At 39.9% G+C, this 25,026-nt stretch overlaps 1 protein-coding gene across 3 annotated transcripts in view; it reads right to left on the bottom strand.

Annotated features, from left to right (window-relative positions):
* Positions 1-1,547: 1,547 nt before the first annotated feature.
* The window catches only part of LOC130928911 (kinesin-like protein KIF21A), a 38,541-nt gene continuing 15,062 nt past the window's right edge, over positions 1,548-25,026 (bottom strand). Inside the window, exons 7-36 of one of the 3 annotated variants that reach the window (XM_057855721.1) lie at positions 23,924-24,039; positions 23,652-23,847; positions 23,403-23,592; positions 22,669-22,732; positions 22,385-22,588; positions 22,192-22,233; positions 19,099-19,156; positions 17,039-17,150; positions 16,788-16,976; positions 16,517-16,716; positions 14,488-14,595; positions 14,349-14,417; positions 13,997-14,287; positions 13,742-13,939; positions 13,576-13,677; positions 13,346-13,511; positions 13,230-13,250; positions 12,910-12,967; positions 11,167-11,221; positions 10,934-11,088; positions 10,697-10,822; positions 10,589-10,621; positions 8,377-8,513; positions 8,233-8,317; positions 8,071-8,160; positions 7,842-8,000; positions 7,664-7,781; positions 7,425-7,595; positions 7,149-7,345; positions 1,548-5,153 (exon numbers count right to left, since the gene is read on the bottom strand). In XM_057855721.1, coding sequence (XP_057711704.1) covers positions 5,096-5,153; positions 7,149-7,345; positions 7,425-7,595; positions 7,664-7,781; positions 7,842-8,000; positions 8,071-8,160; positions 8,233-8,317; positions 8,377-8,513; positions 10,589-10,621; positions 10,697-10,822; positions 10,934-11,088; positions 11,167-11,221; positions 12,910-12,967; positions 13,230-13,250; positions 13,346-13,511; positions 13,576-13,677; positions 13,742-13,939; positions 13,997-14,287; positions 14,349-14,417; positions 14,488-14,595; positions 16,517-16,716; positions 16,788-16,976; positions 17,039-17,150; positions 19,099-19,156; positions 22,192-22,233; positions 22,385-22,588; positions 22,669-22,732; positions 23,403-23,592; positions 23,652-23,847; positions 23,924-24,039 — 3,768 coding nt within the window. In that variant the 3' untranslated portion in view covers positions 1,548-5,095. The remainder of the gene's footprint in view (positions 5,154-7,148; positions 7,346-7,424; positions 7,596-7,663; positions 7,782-7,841; positions 8,001-8,070; positions 8,161-8,232; positions 8,318-8,376; positions 8,514-10,588; positions 10,622-10,696; positions 10,823-10,933; positions 11,089-11,166; positions 11,222-12,909; positions 12,968-13,229; positions 13,251-13,345; positions 13,512-13,575; positions 13,678-13,741; positions 13,940-13,996; positions 14,288-14,348; positions 14,418-14,487; positions 14,596-16,516; positions 16,717-16,787; positions 16,977-17,038; positions 17,151-19,098; positions 19,157-22,191; positions 22,234-22,384; positions 22,589-22,668; positions 22,733-23,402; positions 23,593-23,651; positions 23,848-23,923; positions 24,040-25,026) is intronic. The other 2 variants (XM_057855722.1, XM_057855723.1) reach the window with 2 other exon arrangements.

Raw genomic sequence — 25,026 nt, 5'->3', positions numbered from 1 at the left:
ATTTAGTTTATAGGTATATTTAGCCATTTTTGGGGGGGAATTTGTGTCTGAGCCATTTGTTAAGAGCATTGTTAAAAAAAAAATTTAAAAAAAAAACATTTATAGCGGACTTTTTCTATAAGTTAGCCAGTTGTTCTTTTGTTGTACATTGATCCTCATTTAAAAATATATATATACATACCGTTTGAGGCTCAGCTCAGATATTTTAATATTTCATGTTCCTTATCCGATTACTCGATTATTCGAACTGAGTAGTAGACCATCGATTAATCGACTACTAAAATATTCGATAGCTGCAGCCCTAGCTAAGATTACACGGACGATACGCAGCAAGAAATTGAAGAAATTGAAGGAACTTGAAGCTAGTTAAATTTCACAGCAGCTGTATTTCGCAAGAGCCCGAGAGTCAAAAGAGAACGCCACAAAGGCTAGTTGCGAGATTGTTGAAATTATTAATTAAAAACAATAATAAAGAAAATGTGACACACAGAATGGCTTGCTAAAATTTGCTTAAATATGTTGTTCTACGTAAAGGATGTCAGCCAGGATCGGCCCCCCACATTTTTACCGCACCAAATCTGGCCCCATTTGCAAAAAGTTTGGACACCCCTGCCTTACGGGTTTTACTTGTGACCTGACACAAGCCTGCCCATTTGGAAAAGCAAAATAAAAAGTATGATCGAGGGAAGTTTATCTTCTTGAAAACGACTTTTCAACTCCACCGCAACAGTGATCAAACCACTATATCGAAATTCAGCAGTTGCTCCCCCTTACATGCATAATACATGAAGCCATTAGTCGAGAATAAATTGAACAATTATTACACACAACCATAACAGGAATCCCATTCATCTTGAGACCCGCCACGGGAGTGAGCGAACATTTACTTGTAATGTGTTTGAATATTTGAAGAGGGCAGCAGCTGCTTTCGTTTTTACACGTGAAGTGCTTTTTCATTCATGTGTATAGGACTTACAGTTAAACCTTGGCAATGATTCAAAAAGTAAAGGAAAACTCCTTAAATGGGTTCATCGCAAAGAGACGTCCAGCCCATTTGAACTTGGAGGGTTCGCAGCAAATGAACGTTCACATTAAGTTGTACTGCAAGTACGTTTACTTGTAGAAATACTAGTACGAAAAGTACATGTATTTGAGTGCACTTGTACTACAAGTACATATTTGCATGGACTTGTACGACAAGTACGTGTACTTACGTGTACTTATACATGTGTACAGCACAGCACAGCAAAGCAACCCATGCAATTTCTCCGGAAATATTATATAGTGAAGGAATCTGACCTTCTAGGCAGAGCGCCAGAGCCGTGCCAGCCAAATCGCCGGACCAGCGCTGGCGCAGCTCCAACGACCCGGGCCGGCGGGACTCCGGCAATTCGGCCAAAAGGCCAAACTCCACGCATTCACCCTAGTCTTAAAACCCTTTGTAATGACTCGATTTTGAAAGGTTTAAAGAGGCTCACACAAAACAAGTTGGCAATTTATTCAGGTCGACAGCGATTGAAACGGCAAGACGAAACAGACTCAGGGCAAACTCGTTCCAAGGTCACCATATCAGAAGTCAGCAAAAAGTTCCCGAGAAAAATGACAATTAATTAAACATTGTCTTTTGAAGGCTCTCGTGGGGCGGGCCTTAGGCAGGAAAAAGGGTGTGCTTGGGATTATTGTCTGTTTGTGGATTGGACAGGAGGATTCGGGAGTTACTGTTGTCCGGACAACGAGGATTGTGGATTTTGCCACCTCAACGTCAAAGGGGCTCTTGGAATCTTATCAGTTGGATATCGGGCGTTCTCCGTTGTTCCTTGTGTTGAGACAGAGCGTCCCGCCATTTGTTCTGGACAGTCCGGGAGAACTGATTATGAGAGTTGGTGCTTCAGTCTTGCTCAGTCAGTTGTAAGACGCATGCGCTGGGCTTCCGTGATAAGAATGTGTTGTTTATCTCTTATGTCCTATATTCTGCTTATTTTACTTAAACTATGGTATAAGTGCACTTTATTTTATATTGGGTGTGTTAGAGAACGACAAAGTTAGACGGTGCCTACGAGAAAAGGTACCATCTCCTTTAATAGTATAAGTATATGCATGTACGTGCACTTGTCCTGTAGTGCAAGTAATTTTAGTAGATTGCTCAGGCTATTTGCCAATGAATCAGTTAGCTCAGCATCTCATATTCAGAGCATTGACTGGCAATCATGTGCCAAGCAACTTAACATATGCTCTAAACCCAAAAAAAAAAAAACAATACATACTGGTAGTTGTGCTTAAACCACCCAAATTCCATTACTTGATCGACAGTGTCATTGACCTCAGGTCAAAGCCATTATTACAGTTACCTTGGACATGACCTGCACTTTTATTGAAAGTATGGTGGATATTTGCTCCAGCTAAATAGGTTTGTATTCCCCAAATGATTCTTGCAATGAGGCACAGATGTCATTTCTTTAAGGGCAACTATCCTGTCATTTCCAAGGTAAACAGCTTTTCAACAGGCGTATCAAAAACATCACTCCTTCCAATAAGTGTGATGATCCGCCGGAGGGGAACACGGTTAGCTGCGAGCGCATTAAATGAGCAAGCTGCACTATCACGGCTCATCAGTTCTGGTCATAAAGCAGCAGCATTGGTATTTTTAGCTGCAGGATTCACTCAGTTGAGAGACGGTTGGATATTGACCTGGTCCACCTCAACCATGCTGCTCGCATCAATTAGCTGGCCCTTAATGGGATGTTTGTGTTCTTCACGTACTTTCGGTCTCACTTTTGTCCTAATAATTCTTTCACTGCCAGCCAACGTATCGTTACTGTAAACGTCCACAAAAGACTGGCTGCAAACAGTGCCATTGACAGCGGTAGACGTCCAGTTCAGTCAAAATGAATTGGACGTCTAGCGCTGTCAAGTAAACTAATGTAGACACTATTCTAATGGAAGATTTTGGTAGCAACCACTTGGTTCCTTTTTTTAAACAGTGACACCTTTTGAAAACAATATATCGATTTTTGGCGGGATTTTTGATATATTGTCACACTCCTATTGAATATGTAGTATTCACAGAGTATGTATTGTAGTACTTGAGTCAAGATGTACTCTACCCACATCTGCTCACGAGTACACGCAAATACCTGTTTTGGAATCTGAACACAGTACTATTATGAAAAAGCAGTTGAACTTTGTTGCCATCATGTGGCCATTTCGTATTAATACAATTTCATTTTTTTTTTTTTAAATCTTAACAGTACTTGGTAGTTTATTCTGACACTGCAGCAGGAAGACAGCGGCAATATTTACAGTCAACACATTTACACGAGGTTAATTTCAGCTCAGTCAAATGTACAATTACAGTCACAATCTCAGTCATCGAACTCACATTTTCAGGACATATGAAGGTAAGAAATGTTTCATTTACCAAGATGAGGACAAACAGTCAGCAGCAAATGGTGCACGACACAAACTGATTTGTCTATTGTTGCTGTATTAGTAAAGCCTTAAGGCTACAGGTATTTTATGGAAAAATACACAAACCTGATGCCTAATAAAGTGTCTTGATTGGCAAAGTATAGGAAAAAAATAACTAACTCAAGGCCGGTCCTGGGTGACTAGGTTCTCAATGTAAATGTGTAGCTAGGAGCACCAACACGACCCCTCAAAATGACTATATATGTATATTTATTATATATTTTGTAAATTTTGTATTTCTAAAATTAAAAGGTGTAGTTTAATAGTTGTAGAGCAAATGAACCACCATGAAGCTTTGAACCAATTGGTTGGAAAGTTTCATTGCTAAAAGAAGCTTCATTTTGCCATCAATATTCCCTAGGGGCTGCGGCAAACGCCTCATGCCTCCCAGCATGCAATGCGGCGCTGTAAATAACATTCAAAGTTCATGTTCTGTGCTAATTTTTCTTCAGTTACCATTCCAGTTGTTTCATTCATTTCAAGTTATGCCGTTTAGTTTGTTGTTATGTGTTCATTTTAGTATTTTTTCTGAAATCTTGAGGTCGAATGAACTGTGCCACAAAATAGCAGGTGGCTCATCCGATCCAGGGCGCAAATTGCAAATATTTTTTTTAACTGTAGCCTATTAAAAAGTACTTGATATGTTAGAAAAAGTTCAGGAAATGTAAAATGAGAACTATTTTCAGAGGTGGGTAGAGTAGCCAAAAATTTGACTTAATTAAGAGTAGCATTACTTCAAAATAATATCACTCGTGTATAAGTAATCATCCAAAAACTGTCCAAGTTAAAAAATAAATTTTTTTTAAAAACAAATTTTGTGAGTAACTGCTTACAGCGTGTTTTTCAAAAAAAAAAAAAATCCCTCTGCACAACATCATTTATATAAACTTATCTTTTTACTACATTATAGCCTATTACATATCTATATTAGGTCAAAATAATGAACAAAAATCAATACTAGAAAAATGAAACATACGTGCCAAGAGCAAGCGTGCCCTCTGGTGGAGGAACAACATATTTCCTACCATGAATTTTTACGGTGCTTTAAAGACGCCAGGTGAACATGCCAGCATGATCATAGGACTTTCGACTGCAAACCTGCATCTGGTCATGTAACTGTATTGTTAGGTCTGATTGGTATATCGGAGTCATTTGATTTTTGATGCGACATCTCATTGGTGAAACTGGTAGAGCCACTGTCGGAATCTCTGGCGAAAATAAAGTCAAATCTGTTATGTAGAAAAGGGGAAAAATGTAACGACTTCTACTCAAGTTACTCTAAAAAGTACATTTTTCTCCAAAACTTGAGTCAATGTAATGCGTTACTACCCACCTCTAGTTTAATGGTGTTTTTCCATCAAAGCAATTGAAACCCCCTACCCTAGACGGCGCCCTAGGCAACAGCCTAGCTCGCCTATACCCAGGGCCGGCCCTGTAAATTTTGACCTTTGTTCTGACAGAGTGTAGTAGCTAGGTAGCAAAAGAGCACAATGCAGCTTCAGTAGTATTTTGGTCCTTGGATTCACACGAACACGACTAGAAAGAGGCAGACAAGGCCAAAAGTGTTGCTGGGGTAGAGAGAAGTCCAATATGAAAGTTCCGGCAAAAACTTTTTTTGGGGAAAATATCAATACACTCCATCCTCGAGAGATCCTTTGGCTTCCCAAATCTTCACTGTGCGATCACTGCGTACGAAGAAATAAAAAAACAACCATAAGTGAAGTGTCAAAAAATGATGAGGCAACCAGTGCTGCAACGAATAATCGATTAAATCAAGTAATTTGATGGGAAAATTGCGTCAAATCAAACTTGGCTGCTTCGATGATTCGTTTAATTAGAGTTCTGTTGTAAGGATTTGTTTGTGTTGCATTTAATTGTATTGATTTGGGAGGATTCAACACCCTCGAGTGGCAAAAGTTAATATGACATCACTCGTCGAACCCGGCTGAATCCAGATGCTCCCTGTTAAGACCAACATGAGGTTTAAGTTTTTGTTTGAGCTAACATGATTGTTTATGCATCCGTAATTTAGTTCAGAGCAGTGGTGTCAAATGTACGCCCCGCGGGCTAGAAGCGGCCTGCCAGGGAGTCCATTTCGGCCTGCAGGATTGCTTTAGTGGATAGGCACGTTGTAGCTCATTCACACAGTACACAGGGTTCGTACATCTTTTTCATGTCCAAATTTAAGCACGTTTTAAGGACTTTCAAAACCAATATTTTTCCAGTACCTTTTAACATGGGCGTTGCCAGACATATATTACAGGAGCATGTGCCCCTGAATTGATCTGAGGTGCCTCAGTATAAATTTCACTCGTAAAAAAAATAAATAAAATACTTTGTGGAGTTTTATGTTCAGAATGTGCATATTTAATATGGTAATTAGGGTTGTTCCGATCATGTTTTTTTTGCTCCCGATCCGATCCCGATCGTTTTGACTGTGCGTAGTGGCACCGATTGATATATCTTCTCTGCGTTGGGAAGTAACATAGGGTGTTAAGGAAAAGATCAACCACTACCGTTCTTCCCCACATTCTTCCCACGATATTTCATATTGTTGAGAGAGGGATTTTAAGGCTTTAGCCAATTAAAAAGAGGCTCCAAAGACTGCCAAAATTCTCTCTACTCATTTTACGCTGCCTGTTAGCTCTATATATAAGTAAAACACCGCCATTATAGATTCAACGCGACATTGCGTGAGTGGGTCGTGCAGCGCATGCATTAATTGCATTAAATATTTTAACGTGATTTATTTTTAAATAATTCATTACCGCCGTTTATGCGATAAATTTGATAGCCCTACTTTAAGCCAAAACTAAAGCTTCTGGATGAATGTAAGACATTTTGTCTGTAACGTTAAATACAATTAGAAAACGATTTAATAAAAAAAATATATATATATATATTTAAAAAAGGCATGTCCGATATTTTTTTGCCGATTCCGATACTTTGAAAATGACGTGATCGGACCCGATCGATTAATGGTAATATTACTCTATTCACCCCGTATACACAATCCGCACAAGACTCCTTAATATGGTATGCACGTAGCTTTGGCTGGGATAGGCGTATGAGTTGATACTTCCGCGAAGCACTTTCGGGAGATATTCTGCGTTCAAGTGTATCGGGAGATCTGAGTTGGAAAATCGTTGTTAAGTCGTAATATGGGAGAAAAACATGGTTGCTACAAAGAAGGGCAGCCTATTTTAATGCTCCAACGATAAATCACAACTTGAGTGACTGTTTGGCAGTTTTCATAGACACCATGGAATGAGATATTAAATTCGAGTGATGACGTGAGCGGGTACCATTTGTTTGTGCTACATTTGCGCTAGTGTTTGTTTGGGACACACCTCTGTTATTGAGACAGTTGATCCGCTCAGCCAGCCATGACGGAGGGGCTGCGATTGACGTCATCGCTCGAAATTAATACCCCAAAAACTATAGCAGTACAAACGAAACTTTCTACAGCAAAAACGATTGACGTAATTTTTATATAAATTTGAGTGTGATGGGGGCCAACTTCACGGAGCATAAACACTTGTTTCTTTGTTTTACATCTCCTTAAAATGTCTTCTGCAACGCATTCAATGTTTGTAATCCAATTACCAGATTATTCGAACTAACTAATCGATGACTTAAATAATGGATAGCTGCAACCCTGACGTCAACGTGTGACTTACTCCGAGGCGGTGAACAGATGACTGTTGTTGGTCGCCAGGTTGTTAATCGGACTGTCGTGGCCTTGCACGTCACCTAGAGGCGCTAGTGAGTCGGCGTGCCACAGGCGGAGGAGTCCTCCTCTGCAAGCGCTTAGAAGTGCAGAAGAGCCCGGAACCACACCCAAAGCGCTGGACCAATCCGTCTGCGCGCTGACTGACTGTTAAACAAACGTTTTCCCATAAAATACAGCAAAAAATGTGACTCATAATTTCCGCAAAATACAGCGGTCGCTTCACCTGCAGCAGTCGCTTATTGGCCAAGTCCCACTTTTTGATGACGTGATCTCTAGAACTGCTGTAGGCAAAGTCCCCATACAATGCTAAGGACTCCACGTTATCCAGATGAGAGGGATCCAACGTGTGGCAGGAGCTGATGCTCCCCTGAGCACCTTCCACCACCTCGAACATCTAGAAATTTGGAGTATTTTGAATTAAAACTCTGATTAATATCACGTCTTCTTCTGCGCGTCGCTCACTTTGACGTGATGGTCTTTGGAGCCGGTGAGCACGAGATCTTGTCCGTGACCGTATTTATCGACTGTCAGACACGTGACCGCTCCTAAATGCCCGGTGAGTTTCCCCGTGGACGCAAACCTTAGACAAGTTTTCCATCAATTTTCCAACTTATTCACAATACAAATGTGACGGACTTACTTCCGGAGATCCCACATGCGCACGGCGTTCCCGGCGGCGGCGTATAGGAAAGAACCGGCGGGATTGATGGCGATTTGGTTGATCTGACATTCTCCTGGAGGGATGGAGAAACTGCTGGTCGAGGAACAGGCGTCGCCTGTGCCGACTTGACCCGAAGCCCTTGAGGAACGGCTAATTTTATGAGCGACTCGTTCGTCAACTTGACGGCTACTGTAGCGTGCGGACTTACGTGAGCGTTCGGATACATTTTGCACAATCCCGAATGTCCCACACTTTGATGTATGCGGTTGAAACAGTAAAAACAAGGCTGGATGTGTACCTGTCGTATTAGAAAAAAAAAAAAAAACATCAGACTAGCGCTTTGTAATTGAGCAAAAGAGAGATTGAAAACCTGACTGAGACGACGCTACTGGGGTGATCCGCTAATGACATGATCTCCTGTCCGGTTACCAAATTCCACACTTTACACGTTCGATCTGAGGGGAAATTTGCCGTTAGAAAGGATGAGGTAAATTTCCGATTTTTGAACATTTACCTTTGGATCCCGTGAAGAGAAGATCTTCCGTGACGTCCACGCTGAGAACGGGCTTAGTGTGACCTTCGGCGACGTGGACACATTGGAGTTTGGACGCACGGTTGGTCTTGGGGGGCGTCACGGGGTTAATAATGCCTCTGGAATATCAATAGGTGAATACATTTTTCAATTAAGTCTACAGAGTGGTTTCAAATTTTCATTCAAATCCAGTACAATTCAGTTGTACTTCAATTTATTTGTATTAAACTGTCATAAACAGCTATTACAGTTTGTCTAAAACATTCTGAATCATTTTGTTTTCCAATTTTTCATATTTGAGTATTGATGTCAAGTTTTAGGGAGCATTTAAGTACATAGAGGTGTATTAAGGTAACTTTTAGGATAATTAGAGTATATATTGGTGTGTTTAACCAACCTTTCGGGCTAACTTGAGTACATTTAAGTGTATTTACAGTGCCCTCCATAATTATTGGCACCCCTAAAAAAGATGTGTTTTTAGCTTCTAATATTTTTTTTGATTCAAATAATATGGGACATTAATGGAAAAAAAGAGAAAAATCAACCCCCTTTTGCCAACAAAACAAGGTCTGGGGACTGAGATGGCCATGGGAGGAGCTTGATTTTGTGTCTGGTGAACCATCTCTGTGTAGATTTGGCCATATGTTTAGGGTCATTGTCTTGCTGAAAGACCCAGTGATGACCCAGCTTCAGCTTTTGGGCAACAGATTTTGATTTAAAATGTCCTGGTTATTTCAAAGCATTCATGATGCCATATACCCTAACAAGGTTCCCAGGGCCTTTGGAAGCGAAACAGCCCCACAGCATCACTGACCCACCCCCATACTTCACAGTGGGTATGAGGTGCTTTTCAGCATGCGCATCTTTCGTGGCACGCCAGACCCACTTAGAGTTTTTGTTGCTTTTTGGCAACAAACACTCTAGTGGGTCTGGGGTGCTAATACTGTAATTGTGACACACATTATTTGATGTCAAATCAATTTTTCTTTATGTGGGATTTTTTCCCCAATGAATGAATGCATTTGTATTGAAGGTTGGATTTTTCTCTTTTTTTCCATTAAGGTCCCATATTATTTGAATAAAAAAATATATATTAGAAACTAAAAAACACATCTTTTTCAGGGGTGCCAATAATTATGGAGGGCACTGTAGGTAACTTTCAGGGAGTATTTGACTACACATAGGTGTGTTTAAGTTTTACGGAGCATATGAATACTGCATTTAAGTACATTCAAGGTGTATTTTTACATTTATATGTTTTGAGGTAACTTTTAGGGAGTATTTGAGTACATTTAGGTGTATTGAGGTTACTTAGGGTGTATTTTAGTACTTCTAAACGTTATATTTAGGTGTATTTTGGAATTTTTATGTGTATTTAAGTGACTTTTAGAGCGTATTTGAGTACATTTAGGTGTATTGAGGTAACTTTTATGGTGGACTCAAGTATATTTAGGTGTAGTTTGGTGTATGTATGTTTATTGATGTAACTTTTAGTGACCATTCGAGTACATTTAAGCGTATTTAAGTAACTCTTAGGGATCATTTAAATACATTTAAGAGTAATTAGGTGGCTTTTAGTCAGGTTTTGAGTACATTAAGTTGTACAGTATTATGTAACTAATAATACTATAAAAGGTACTTGAGTACATCTAAAATTGTTTAGGAGGGTATTTCAGTAAATCCTGTAGTATGTTGCTTGCATTGGTTATGAAATAAGATGGTTATGACAATTTTAATGTCAGTACATTGACCATGTTGGTATGGGTGATGAAAGGTGAAAACATGCTTCTGCCGTGATTTGAAATAAGTTTATCGCTAGTAGATGTCCAATCCATTTGAAGTGGGAGGGTAGCAACGGATAAACAAACCATGTCAGACCAAGCCATAATTGCAATTACTTTACAGAAGTGAGTATGCAATAATTTAGTATTAAAAGAAAGAAAATGTGTATTTGTTTAAAAAAAAAAAAAAAAAAAAAAAAGCAGTATTGGTACACATAGGAGAGCTATAAAATAGTAAAACACTATTGAATATGTCAGAATATTTTGTGATCATCAAGTTACATAATAAAAAAAAAATCCAATTAGATAAACAAAAGCGTCCAAAAGTAGATTTTAACCATTTTGCTGTTGCTAAAGTGTAATGTATATATTATGTATATAGCACAAAAACTGTTATAAAAGAGTACTTGTACCTATGGCTGTCAAAAACAGGAGACTCGTCCGAACTGAAATTAACAAAAACAAAGCAAAAATATTAAAGAAAATAACCATGATGTAATGTTTATAGCAGATATTCTTACAGTGTTTTCGCGTCACTTCGAGTTTGAACAGCTGTTTGTCCCTTTTCTTGCAACCTTCTCCGCATCAACGGCGAGCGCTCGAGCTGCTCCCTCTCGGCGCCGCTTGTCGGTGACATGGCTCGCGAGCTGCGGGAAATTTTGAGTTCAACTTGTGAGGTATTAAAGTTAAACTAGCGAAGATTAGCTAAGCTTAGCTAAGGAGCTAGAGTCTCTGGCTAAGCTAGCTAAGTTTCTTACATGCCAGATGAACTACCCCAGAGAGAAATCGGGGATTTGCGACCCGGGTCCAAAGGCTCGTCGATGGCAAGCAAAGGCCCCGAGAAGTCTCCTACAGGCGAATCTCCTGAAGTGGCGTAGAGAAGCTCCATCTGTGTGGTAGTTCTCCTGCGTGCCTGACGAATCAGCGGTAGCAGCAGTAATTTAAAAAACTAAATTAATTCAATACTGCGTGATGACGTGCAGAACAGTACCTTACTTCTCGGACGGGAGTCGCCACATAACTTCAACATATCTGATGGTGGTGTGCTGAAACATCACGAGATGCCATTTAAGAAATACACATTTTACTGACTAAATGCCTATTAATGTCTTACGTGTATTCAGTTTTTGTGGGTGTGAGACTCGATTTGACTTATGAGGCACTAACTCGAGACTCGACTCGAGACTCAAGTCAATATCGTTCTTGTGATGTAGCCTTTCCTATATGCCTTGGTCTGAATGATGAAATGTAATGTTGGAATAGATCATTAACACCGTAATGCTAGTTTATTCCCTGCAGGCTATACAGCATAGATTTTTTTTACATTGATTTACAGTAAGTTTTCCCTCAAAGATAAACCTAGTGCTTTGTGGGTGGGCTGGGGAACAATTTTGAAGGCCTTGACTAACCTGTGACTTTTACATGACTCGTCTTTACAACCTTGTGTCTTGGTTTGACTTGACATGACATCAAGATTCGACATGACTCCACATAACCTTATAACTCGACTCGACTTCACATAACCTTGTGACTTGACTTGACTTGACTAGACAATCTCGTGACTTGACAACCTTTTGACTTGACAACCTTACAACTATGGGTGCACGATATCCATTTTTGAAACCGATACCGATAACTTCCTGCTCCTCAAAGCCGATACCGATAATAAAAATATAATGTTTTAAATATATAACCTGAGTTTTTGAACACCTGGAGGTTTAAAAAAAAAATAAAAAAATAGTGGTGGATTCAACATAGATTTGCCTTTGATCTCACCAGATTTTTTATAATGACAGGAACAAAACAGTGCGTTTCACTTCTGCACTGCCCGACAGCCAGCTAAGAATTAATGCACTTCCATAAACCACAAGACTTGGTCTTTTCTTGCTTTTATGGGAAGACACTCGTCTTAATATTGTGAAAGTACAACAGAAAAATACACATATTCAATATACAACAAACTGCAAAATACACTTATATACACACGACTATTATATGTATAGCATTGCACACTAGCTTGAGCTACTAAAGCATTGGCTGGCTTCTATAACACAACTTATGAAGTTCTGTACATATGACCCTTCACCACAGAAATAAACATATTTTGCACATCCATGTTATAGTAAACATAAAATACTTACATATATTTCCGAGGCGGAAACGTAACAGAAAGCATTCACGACTGTCAATGCTACCGCTAGACACCGCAATGTGTAAGTGAACCAAACTACTGTAACAAAAAATAGATGCAGTGAATTATTCTGACCAGCAGGTGGGAGCAATGCCCCGCAAATGGTCAACTGATTTCCCATACAAATGTGTAAACTGTAAAGCCAGAACAGTACATATTATCGGTCCCATTATAAATGTTATTGGAATTATCGGGATGACGTCATAATTCCTATTATCGGACCGATAATTATCGGACCAATACTTATCGTGCACCAGTACTAACAACCTTGTGTCTCGGCTCGACCTTATGACTCGACATATCCTCACGACTCGACTCGACAACCTCGCGACTCGACTCAACCTCGCGACATGACTCGACATATCTTCGCGATACGGCTCGACATATCCTCGTGACACTAATCGACGTATACTCGCAACTCGACTCGACATAACCTTGCGACTCGACATATCCTCCGACTCGACTTGCCTACAACAGGTAAGACTCGGGACTTAGTTGTGACTCACATCATAGTGACTCGTGCAATTTTCTGTGTAATACTACCTGCCCTCTGCAGTTGGGCTGGAGGTCGACTCATCGCTGCTGCTTTCATCCCCGTTTTCTACAAAATAAAAACTCACATAAACACACATTTTTAGCCATGAAGTGAAGGTTTGTTAGTTGGTTTCTTAGCATGGAAGAAACTACGGTAGGTCCAAAACACAATAGGTTACAAAGGGAGATAAAAACCCTGTGTGACAAGAAACACTGATACACAACTATAAAGGCGAAAGGGTTTGTCAATAAAAGGGTCAGGCCAAACACACTTGAAGATTTCTTCCGGGAAATCTTAAAGTGAGAACCTCTCGAAAAATCTTACTCACCTGGAGACAGGTAACCTAACTCTTGAGTTCACACAAAAACACCAAAGAGGACAAGAAGAAATCAAAACCCCATCGACAAGAGTCCAACCACACGTTACACCGCAGAAGGTTCCGACCTTGAAGAGCGCTCCCGAGCAGAGCGTCCAGCTCCGGGTTGATCTCGGCTTTCTCCTTCAACATGTGGAAGAGCAACTGGTTCTGCGTGGCGCTGTTGATCTCCGTCTGCTTCAGCCGACCTTCCATCACCTTCAACTGGGAGTCTTTCTGAGCTGCCTGCAGGCCCTAAAGATTCACAGGAGGCCAGTTCTCACATCCAAGGAACATTTCTCCAGCTCGCATACGTCACCTTATTGATGGCCATCGTCATGAAATGATCCAAAAGGAAACGGGCCTCTGATAAGCTACACGAGCTGACCACCGCTGTTAAGTCCACGGTGTCTCCTTCCTCCTGCGACCCAAAATCAATCGAGCATGTATTTTTGGGAAAATGTTTCAAAACTCGTTTACTGTACCTTGGCTTCCTCCATCTGCATAATGTTGGCTTGGCAGTCGGCGATGCCATCATTGATGTAGTCGATGTTAGCGCCCAGAGATTCTAACTCTTCGTTGAAGGAAGCTAGCGAGCGCTCAGTGTCTGTTGCCCCCTCCGCTAACATTTTGGTCTTCTTCCTAGTTACCCGCTCCCTCCGCTTGGTGAGCTCTTCTCTTTGCTAGAATGGAAGCAGAGGTGACAATACGTACTTACAAAACGTTTTGAAAAACATTACCTTCATGAGGCGATTCATATCCGTTTCCATGTTGGAGATGGTCATCCGCTGCATGATGATGTCACTGACGCGCCGCTCCAATGACTGCCATTTGACCCTGGCGGCTCGGGTAAGGTAGCGACTTCCCAGCCGCACTGGAGAACTCCTAGCGCCGTTGGACGTCGACGTTCCCGAGGAATAGGACCTTCCCGGAGCGTTACGAAGGAGTGGATCGGGAAGGGTTTCGGGTACGCTAACTTTTCTGCTCATCTTGCCGGACACTGGCCTCACCTGGCGTCTCAGAGCTGTTACCTGTAGTTCAGTTGAGTTCAATTAAATGAAAGGGATTTATACAAAAAATAATATCAATCACCTCTTCGTTCTTCCGCCGTAGGATCAACTCTTGCTGTCTTTTTTGCGCTTCGAGCTGCTTCACTTGATGCTGGAAGAAAGTTTTATTTTATTTCACAGAATGTTTTTCAGATCCTGTGAGAACTTGACACTTTTCACACCTCAGCTCGACGCTGGTCTTTCTTCAAGGAGGCTATCTCCCGGTTCCTCTTGCACTCGGTAGCCCTGTTACGCTCCTGCTGTTCTTTCATCTGACGCATCAGCGCTACCTACAGTTAGGGATGGGACCATACACTTAAAGTCACGATACGAAGGACATTGATTTGGCGAAGTCACGATACGATACGATATCAATTTTTCAAAAAGTACTACAGAGCTGAAACGAATACTCCAGCAACTCGAGTGACTCGAGTTTAAAAACTGATCCGAGTAATTTTATTCACCTCGAGGAATCGTTTAATTTTGCCAGCTCTAAGCATCACGTTTTGCCCGGACTACATTTAATGCGGGACAACGCGCTGACGTCACGTGCGCAGAGGAAGAAGCAATTTAAAAAAAAAACTTACTGCAGCTGACAGCTGCTACAAACTACGCCGACGATGCTAAAAACTACGCCCGCATGATGCTAGTGTGGTAGCAGGTAGTGTCCGATGCGTCTCATAGATATCGCATGCATTTAGAACTAGATGCGAAATAACAGACTCGGCCGTGTCTGGGCAGCGTTAGTAAACAGCCGCCATCTTTAAGCAGTAGACCTCTCAGCGCTAATAAATGTAAAGTTACTGTCACTCGCACACGTAACGTCAGCCCTTCGGAGGGCTAGGTTTCTTTTGATTATGACCACTGTCGATGCGTGGCTAACGTGTCTTACATACAGGCTTTATCTGTAAAAACACAGTGCTGTAGAGTGATGAAGGTGTAAAATTAAAACATAATAAAGCTAACTGTCAGTTTTAGCTCAGTAGTCATTGCTGAATAAAACACTAAGTAGCACTGGTCCCTAATGTGCTCCAATACAGTAGGTATCATACATTTATTTTGAACACTGCAAAAACTCAAAATCCGATCAGTACTTACAGTTTAGACTAACTTAAAATTTAACTACAACTTAAAAATAGCTTGACACAAATGGAAATTCAATTGAAACACGTGGGAAAAACGCGTAGCTTTCAAGTGATGTGTGTTATCAAGCGTAATTACATTTTTTGGTAAGAAATATGTTTTTTTTTTTTTTTATAAGATCTAGAAGTTTTTTGAGTGAAAGCAGTGATTTTTTTTTTGTCACATCTGAGATGCAATTGTTGGCTGTTTTCAACAATGTACATCGAAAATAAAGACATTGATTGAATGAAAATGGTTCAATATTGGATTAAATGTCTTTTTTTTTCATGTATATTTATAATTGCTCTTTACTTAAAAAAAAAAAAAGTTTTATCCGATAACTCAATTACTCGAGAGAATTTGAATAGTTGAAAGTCCGTGTTGCCCAACGACAGCCCCAAAACATCACTGCTCTAGAGCAGATCTGCACGGAGGAATGGGCCAAAATACCAGCAACAGTGTGTGAAAAGCTTGTGAAGAGTTGAAGAAAACGTTTGGCCTCCGTTATTGCCAGCAAAGGGGTAGGCTACATAACAAAGTATTGAGATGAACTTTTGGTATTGACCAAATACTTATTTTCCACCATGATTTGCAAATAAACTATTAAAAAATCAAACTGTGATTTTCTGTCCCCCCCCCACATTCTGTCTCTCATGGTTGAGGTTTAACCATGTTGACAATTACAGGCCTCTCGAATATTTTCGAGTGGGAGAACTTGCACAATTAGTGTTTGACTAAATACTTATTTGCCCCACTGTATATCGAGTAGAACATAATATTTAATCAGACAATTATTTAAATAAAAAAGAAATATGTGAAAGTAAAGTAAAATAAATTAAGGGTCATTCAGGGGCCACTATGGTCCTGAGACCCGGGACAACAAACCCGGTTGCACCCCCCCGTCGACGGGCTTGCTCATTAGGCAGTCACATGGCAATACATTTCATGTATTTTCCAATTGGATGCGTATCATGACATCTTGTATCGCTATACTAGTATATCGCCAAATTATATTTTGTCCCAAATCTAGAACCTAGAAGACCAACATAGTACTATATTCATAGACATGTATTTTTAAAAATGCCAAACCTTAGTTTTCTTCATCTCAGTGACGTCGAGCTGCAGTTTCTTGAGCTGCTTCTCGTACTGCGACTGGTTCTTGAGCAGCCTCGCGTGCTCCTTCTGGGCTGACTGGAGTTTCTGCAGCTCCTTGTTCATGGAGTTCAGCTTTCTCTCATACTCGGCCTTGATCCGCTTCGCCTTCTCTTCCGTGCCTGACTCAACTGAACCTGCGAAGAGTCAGATATGAAATGTAATGGAAACCAAAGTGGTGCTGGATTCTTTTTGTCCCCCCTCTCACCCATATTATGTAGCACTTTATCCCTCTCTTGCTGCGTGTCTCGGATTTTGTTCTGCAGCATCACCAACTTGTGCTCGTACTGCTGCTTGAGCGTATGGAGGCGCCGCTGGCTGTTCTCCAGCTCGTCGATCAGCTTCTGCTTGATCGCGATCTCGCACGTAATGTTGGCCAGGTCGGCCTGGACGTCGTCTGCCACCAAAAGACTCGTAGAATCTTTCTTTGCATAAATTAGCGTCTCTTTTTTTCTTTACCTTTTTCATCTAGCTCCTCCAATTCAGAGTCCTCGGACGTCTCCTCCCCCGCCGTGTCCGAGTCCTGTTCCTCACCATCGCCGTCTTCGCCTTCTTCGTGGTCACTGCCCTCCTTGTTAAATGGAAGAAAAATTATTTCGTATCAAAATATATAGATAAGTAAGCCATTTCCATCCTTCCATTGTGGATTGGAATGGCTTTATCACGAGTAAACGTCCAATCTTTTTGAAGTGGGAGGACGGCTGTGAAGTTTAGGACCATCAGTGGCAGCCAAAGCCAGGCAACAAGTTCATTCTGGGGTATTTCATGTGTATTGAGGTAACTTAGGGAGTATTTGAGTACATTTAGGTGTACGTTGGTACATTTAGGTGCATTTAAGTAACTTTTAGGGAGTATTTAAGTACATTTTAAAGTGTTGAGGTAGCTTTTCTGGAGCATTACAGTACATACAGTACAGAGTACATTTACAGGCATGGTAATGGGTCAGGGGTTAAAAAGGTGAGAAGGGTGTGGAGGAAATATGTTCCGATACACTGTATAACTCGGGCTGTCCCAAACGACTGATTTTCTCCTGATTAGTCAGCAGACTATTTTTACGATTAGTCGACAAATCTAATAATTTAGGTTTTCCTTTTTTTTTTTTACTAATTTAGCAATGACATTTTTGATGAAGCTTATTAATCCACAAAAACATTTTGGAACACTCAAATTCTTTATGAAAGTACAAATAAACACGTAAATAACAACAATAAATCACAAACAATGAGGTCAAATGCTGATAGCATTAACTAGTGCTAAAGAATGGAATGTAAACAGATTCAGAACACTGACTTCGCCTTTCCATCATGATTCAAAACAGTTCTTAAAAATATCTAGCATTAATATTATAGTATACTACTATATATAATAGTATTATAATCATTGCCAATCAGATTTTTCATAAAGGCCGTCATTTTAAAGCTATTCTTGGTGTAGAATCTGAATTCTTAAGTATGTGGGATTAACTCCAGAAATCGTTATTTATATGATGAACATGACATGCTTTTATTCTGAAATGTTCACCGGAAGTACGTTCGCTAACCGGCTAACCATAAGCTTTACACTCAGCAAAAAAAGCTTTTTGTCATTGCATGTGGTGTCAGTAATTAATTAATTTTCATTTTTTTCATTTGCAAATGCTGTTAAGCAGCGATTTTTCATGTTTGAAGTGTCACCTTTTAACCGCAAGTTTGCGTTTTGGAGAAGACTGCCTATGTTTCATAGCAAACTAATGTAAGTGGTCTTTTTTGCCCCATGAGCCTCAATGTAGCAATGCTAAGGTTTATAGTGTTTAATATAGATGTGGTTTCTTATTTTGTATGTCTGAACTTTAATTCTACAGTGCGTTGATGACCAATAAACATCCGTGAAAGGAACTGAAGTCTCATATGCCATCAGCACGCATGCACAAATGTATGCATGCGAAACGCAGCCGTGAAAATGACCGCATTCATTTTTATTTGCCGTGCGATTAACGGACTCATTGCATCAGGCATAGCAACTTCAATAAAACATGCCGTTAGTTAGATGGACTTACGATCTGCCATCTTGTAATTGTCTTCTTTCGTCCACCCCCCCTTTAAAAATTTCTCCTCGGATCTACACAATTCACGTAGGTCACACGTTTTTACTTCAAAACGGCAAATTTCGCCGAAAGGTGAGATTTTCATGCCTGCATTTAGGTGTATTGAGTTAACCTAGGGACATCTAGTACATCTCAAAGTGTTTAGGTGGCTTTTAGGAAGCATTTAAGTACGGAATTTAAAAACGTGTAGTATCTTGGTAATGTTTAGGAAGTATTTGAGTATATTTACGTGTATTTAGGAAACCTAGGGTGTATTTGAGTACATCTAAAAGTGTTTAGTTTGCTTTTAGAAGGCATTTAAGTACATTAGCTTAAAGATAGCAAAAAAAGATTTTTGTAAGCTTTATTTTTTTTGGACCCTTTTTAAAACGATACATCGATTCTTAGCAAGGAACATATCGATCATCTTTTGGGAAACAAAGTGATTACTGCGTACCTCTGCTTCAGTGCCGCCTCGCTCCTGGTCATTGTCTGGCACTTCTTCCTTTATAACACTTGGGGGAAAAAAAAAAGACTGTTTTAATTCAGATTAATCGGTGTTTAATCATTTTAGGACACAAGGAAAGTAAAAGGTACATGCAATGATACTAACACGTTAATCGGTAACACATAAGAGTGATAATGAGTAATATTACAACCCCTAGCAAAAAGTATGGAATCACCAGTCTCGAACAAGCACTCACTCAGACATTTTATCGTGTAGAACAAGCAAAGATAAAAAGCTTGAAAAAATAATGAATTAGTTCAAAAGTGCAACTGTATAGCATTCAGAAACACTGAAAGAAATGAACAAAAAACATTGTGGTGGTCAGTAAATGTTATTTTTATAGAGCAAGTGCAGGGAAATCACTCCATTCTGAGGAAAAAAAATATGGAATCATGAGAAACAAACAAAGAAATAGCAATCAAAACACATCTCTAGTATTTAGTAGCACCACGTCTGGCTTTTTTGCAGTCTCTGAGGCATGGACTTGATGAGTATTCTTCATCTATTTGGTGCCAACTCTCTTTGATTGCAGTTGCCAGATCATCCTTGCAGGTCGGAGCCTTGCTGTGGCCCATTTTTTTCAATTTCCACCACAGGTTATTAATAAGGTTGAGATCTGGGCTATTTGCAAGCCATGACCTTGACTGGATGAGTCTTTCTCCAATGAATGCTTTAACAGTTTTAGCTCTGTGGCATGATGCATTGTCATCTTGGAAAATGACAAACATATTTTCAATTGAAGGGATAAAAAAGCTGTCTAAAATTTCAATGTAAACTTGTGCATTTATTGAAGATTTACCCACAGCCATTTCTCCAGTGCCTTTGCCTGACATGAAGCCCCATATCATCAAGGACTGGGGGAAATTTTGATGTCTTCTTCAGAGAGTCATCTTGGTAAGTCTCAATGGAACGGCGCCAAACAAAAGTTCCAGCATCATCACCTTGTCCAATGCAGATTCTTGACTCTTGACAAGGTGATTGGACTCATCAAGTCAATCCCTCAGAGACTGCAAGCTGTCATACAAACCAGAGGTGGTGCTACTAAATACTAGAGATGTGTTTTGATTGTTATTTCTTTGTTTCTCATGATTCCATATTTTTTTCCCTTCAGAATGGAGTGATTCCATTACATTTCCCTGCACTTGCTCTAGAAAAATAACATTTACTGACCACCACAATGTTTTTTATTCATTTCTTTTAGTGTTTCTGAATGCTAAAGAGTTGCACTTTTGAACCAGTTCATTATTTTTTTCAAGCTTTTTATCTGAGTTTTTTCTACATGATAAAATGTCTGAGTGAGTGTTCGTCCGAGACTGGTGATTCCATACTTTTTGCTAGGGGTTGTATAAGGTAGCCACACACGAAAAACGATGAAAGAGGGATTAGACACAGGATTTTCCCCTTCCAGGAGAGCAAAGCCACCTATGATTGGGTATCGGAAAAGTCTGGGATTAGCAGTCGTACATTTGTCAAACGGGGGAAATCCCCTGAAATCCTTCAATTCAATTACTCGGTGCATTATTACTCAAGATTACATTTGTTGTTTGCTAACAAAGGGTGGGTAGAGTAGCCAGAAATTTGACAGAAGTAGCGTTACTTCAAAATAATAGTCTTAAATTAAGTCATGCAAAAAAATGTATTCAATTACAAGTAAAGAAGTATTCGGTGAAAAGAATACTCAAGTAACAATGTGAGTAACTGCTTAAAATGTCAGATTTTTCCTCTCTGCACAACGTCATTTATATGAACTGTTATTATTAGAGATGTCGATTGATCGGGTGCAATCACATACGCAGAATATCTCCCAAAAGTGCTTCGCGGAAGTATCAACTCATACGCCTATCCCAGCCAAAGCTACGTGCATACCATATTAAGGAGTCTTGTGCAGATTTTGTATATGGGGTGAATAGAGTAATATTACCATTAATCGATCGGGTCCGATCACGTCATTTTCAAAGTATCGGAATCGGCAAAAAAATATCGGACATGCCTTTTTTTAATATATATATTTTTTAATTAAATCGTTTTCTAATTGTATTTAACGTTACAGACATAATATGTTACACTCATCCAGAGTCTTTAGTTTAGGCCAAAGGTAGGGTTATCAAATTTATCCCGTTAACGGCGGTAATGAATTTTTTAAAAAATTCATCACATTAAAATATTTAACGCAATTAAAGCATGCGCTGCACAACCCACTCACGCATTGTCGCGCTCAATCTGTAATGTAACCTATATATAGAGCTAAATGGCACAGTATAATGAGTAGAGTGAATTTTAACAGCCTTTGGAGCCTTTTTTAAATTGGCTAAAGCCTTACAATCCCTCTCCCTACGATTAGAAATATCGTGGGAAGCAATGTGGGGAAGAAAGGTTGTAATTGATCTTTTTCTGAACACCTTATGTTATTTCCCAACGCAGAGAAGGTATATCAATTGGTACCACTACGCACAGTCATGGTTGCACTTCCCATCATGCATTTGGGCAGAACAGTTAAATGGCTACAGTATCATTTACTGAAAGCTCAACAAATACACTAGATGGTAATATTTAGTCATAATATACAAAGTCACATTTATCCTTTAAGAATTACAAGTCTTTCTATCCGTGGATCCCTCTCACAGAAAGAATGCTAATAATGTTAATGCCATCTTGAGGATTTATTGTCATAATAAACAAATACAGTACTTATGTACTGTATGTTGAATGTATATATTCGTCCGAGTTTTATTCATTTTTTTTCTTAATGCATTGCCAAAATGTATATGAAAAATTATCGGGAATGATTGGAACTGAATCGGGAGCAAAAAAAAAAAAAAGCAATCGGATCGGGAAATATCGGGATCGGCAGATACTCAAACTAAAATGATCGGGATCGGGTCGGGAGTAAAAAAACATGATCGGAACAACCCTAGTTATTATTATTTATACTGCACTATAATTGTAACTTCCTGTTGGTCTTATTTGTCTGAATTTTCAGAGGTGTTGGCTTGTAATTGAAATGAGGTTCAGGTATTTGTTCCCCCGTTTCCTGAAGCGAACCTGGCATCGTGGTAGCGACCGTCGTTGTGGTACTGCATCAGTCTTCGAAGAGAAGGATGTGAGGATGAGAGGTTTAAGTGAGGGGAGTGTGCAACAGTAAAGAGGAGGAGAGTGTTGAAGAGTACTGATGGCAAATAATATCCAAAAATAAATAAGCAGTTTTCATTAGCAACTCCCAGATTCATCTCAATACCTCTTTTTCTTCTTCCTCTTCTTCTTCTTGAGCTTCTCCAGATCTTTTTTGGCCATCTCGATGACATCGTTGGCCTCTTTGTCAGGCGCGAAGAGCGCCGCTGAGAAGGCGGCGGGGCCGGCGTACAGCGAGGAACGAGTGGACGCTCGCGAGAGGTTCTTCCTGAGGTTTTCGTTGAGGGCCTCACTTTCAAGGAGTTTGGCTCTGTGAAGAATGGGAATCTAAGTGTCTTTAATGGCTGAACGGTTATAATGCGCCTCATGGGAGTGGTGAAAATAGAGAACCTGAGTTCCTCGATTTCCTTGATGTAGTTGTGGATCATGTTGCCGATTTCATCGTCGCCTTCGCCTGAAAGCAGACACGTTTTTTTTTAACAATGTACATTTGCTGTTGATTTTCAGTCACTTCCTGTTGATTTGCGGCCCGAAATCAATAGGAAGTGACTTTTTAAAACGATGCATCGATTCTTGTCGGGTGCTTTTGGGATACGACGTATCACGATCTGTCACCATTTTGATATTTTTTCAATTTCCGAGTGTACCATATTTTTCGGACTATAAGTCGCACATGAGGATAAGTCACACCAGCCATAAAATGCCCAACAGAGAGGAAAAAAACATATATAAGTCGCACTGGAGTATAAGTCGCATTTTTGGGGGAAATTTACTTGATAAAATCCAACACATAGAACAGATATGTCATCTTGAAAGGCAATTCAAGATAAAAATACAATAGAGAACAACATGCTGAATAAGTGTACAGTATGATAATGTTACATGATGCATGAACAACGAACCACTATGTTAACGTAACATAGCTATTAAGAGTTATTCAGATAACTATAGCGTAAAGAACATGCTAACAAGTTTACCAAACCATCAGTGTCACTCCAAAACACCAACATAACATGTGAAATGATATAATAATGTGTTAATAATGTCACACATAAGTTTCTCCAGAGTGTAAGTCGCACCCCCAGCCAAACTATTTAAAAAAACTGCGGTACATATCAGCAAACCTGTTTTAGCTAGCGCTTGGTTAGCTCCATCGCTGAGGATTTGAGTAAGTCGGGCTCGCTGGGCGTCGATAGTCTCCTGCATGGCCTTCACCCTCATCCTCAGATTGTTGTTGTCCGTCTGCAGCATGGCGTTTTCGTGAACCAAGTCGTTGATGCCCTCCATGCCATCCTCGCCCACCATGCGCTTTCCCTAAATGTGAAAGCCTACCGTAAGTACCCCCGATTGTGACTTGGGCGCAGATTTTGTACCGTTTTGTACTCCATCAGCTCCATCTGCAAGCGCGCCATCTCCGTTCTCAGAGCGCTAATCTGCTGACTGGCTCGATCCTGGTTCACCACGACCTTATTTTTTATATTCCGTGCCCGGTTGGCGTACTTGAGGGTGTTGAGGGTCTCCATGAAGTCGCGGTCTGATGGGCTGATGCACGCAATCATCATTGTTTGACTGGAAGAAATTGAACAATGGCACGATGGGTTAGATTGTACACAAAAAGGATCTAAAAATGTAGTTCGTTCCAAACCTGTTGCCGCCGAGCGAATCCTGGAGAAGGCGGGTGAGTTTAGAGTCTCGGTAAGGCACGTGCGTGGAGCGTTTACTCCTGTCGCCCAGGGCGCTGATGACGTTCCCCAAGGCCAGCTGAGGAATACAAAAATAGAACGTTAAGTTTGCTGCTGTATACAAGTAGGTGTCCAATGCAATTGAAATAGGAGGCTCGACCCAACAAATTGGACGTCTATCACTGTCAGTGGCAGTCAAGGGTCATTTTACCAATAAAAGTGTTACATTTTGGTCAAATTGAAGAAGATTTGACGATTACAGGAGCTTTTTTTCTATATTAAAAAGTATTTAACAACATTTTTAAGTCCAATAACGGTAGCTTTGCTGTGATGGTCGGTTAACAATTGGACTCGGGTCACTGGGACTCGGGACTCGTCATTGGCATGGACGTACATTTAAAATCAATCAATCATGTATGAATTCATTCTGCTATCTTTTTATTAGGGCTGTCAAAATTACCGCGTTAACAGGCGGTAATTAATTTTTTAAATTAATCACGTTAAAATATTTGACGCATTTAACACATATGCCCCGCTCAAAAAGATTAAAATGACAGCACAGTGTAACGTCCACTTGTTACTTGGGTTTTTTTGGGTTTTGTCGCCCTCTGCTGGCGCTTGGGTGCGACTGATTTTATGGGTTTCAGCACCATGAGCATTGTGTAATTATTGACAACATCAACACTGGTGAGCTACTAGTTTATTTTTTGATTGAAAATTTTACAAATTTTATTTAAAACAAAAACATTAAGAGGGGTTTTAATATAACTTGTACTAATATTTATCTTTTAAGAACTACAAGTCTTTCTATCCATGGATCGCTTTAACACAATGTTAATAATGTTAATGCCGTCTTGTTGATTTATTGTTATAATAAACAAATACAGTACCTATGTACTGTAGGTTGAATGTATATATCCGTCTTGTGTCTTATCTTTCCATTCCAACAATAATTTACAGAAAAATATGGCATATTTTATAGAGGGTTTGAATTGCGATTAATTACAATTAATTCATTTTTAAGCTGTAATTAACTCGATTAAAAAATGTAATGGTTTGACAGCCC

This window comes from Corythoichthys intestinalis, chromosome 13 (assembly GCF_030265065.1).
Source record: "Corythoichthys intestinalis isolate RoL2023-P3 chromosome 13, ASM3026506v1, whole genome shotgun sequence".
NCBI classification, from domain to species: Eukaryota; Metazoa; Chordata; class Actinopteri; order Syngnathiformes; family Syngnathidae; genus Corythoichthys; species Corythoichthys intestinalis.
The sequence above is the reverse complement of the archived record's forward strand: the minus strand, read 5'-3'. Positions and strand labels throughout refer to the sequence as shown.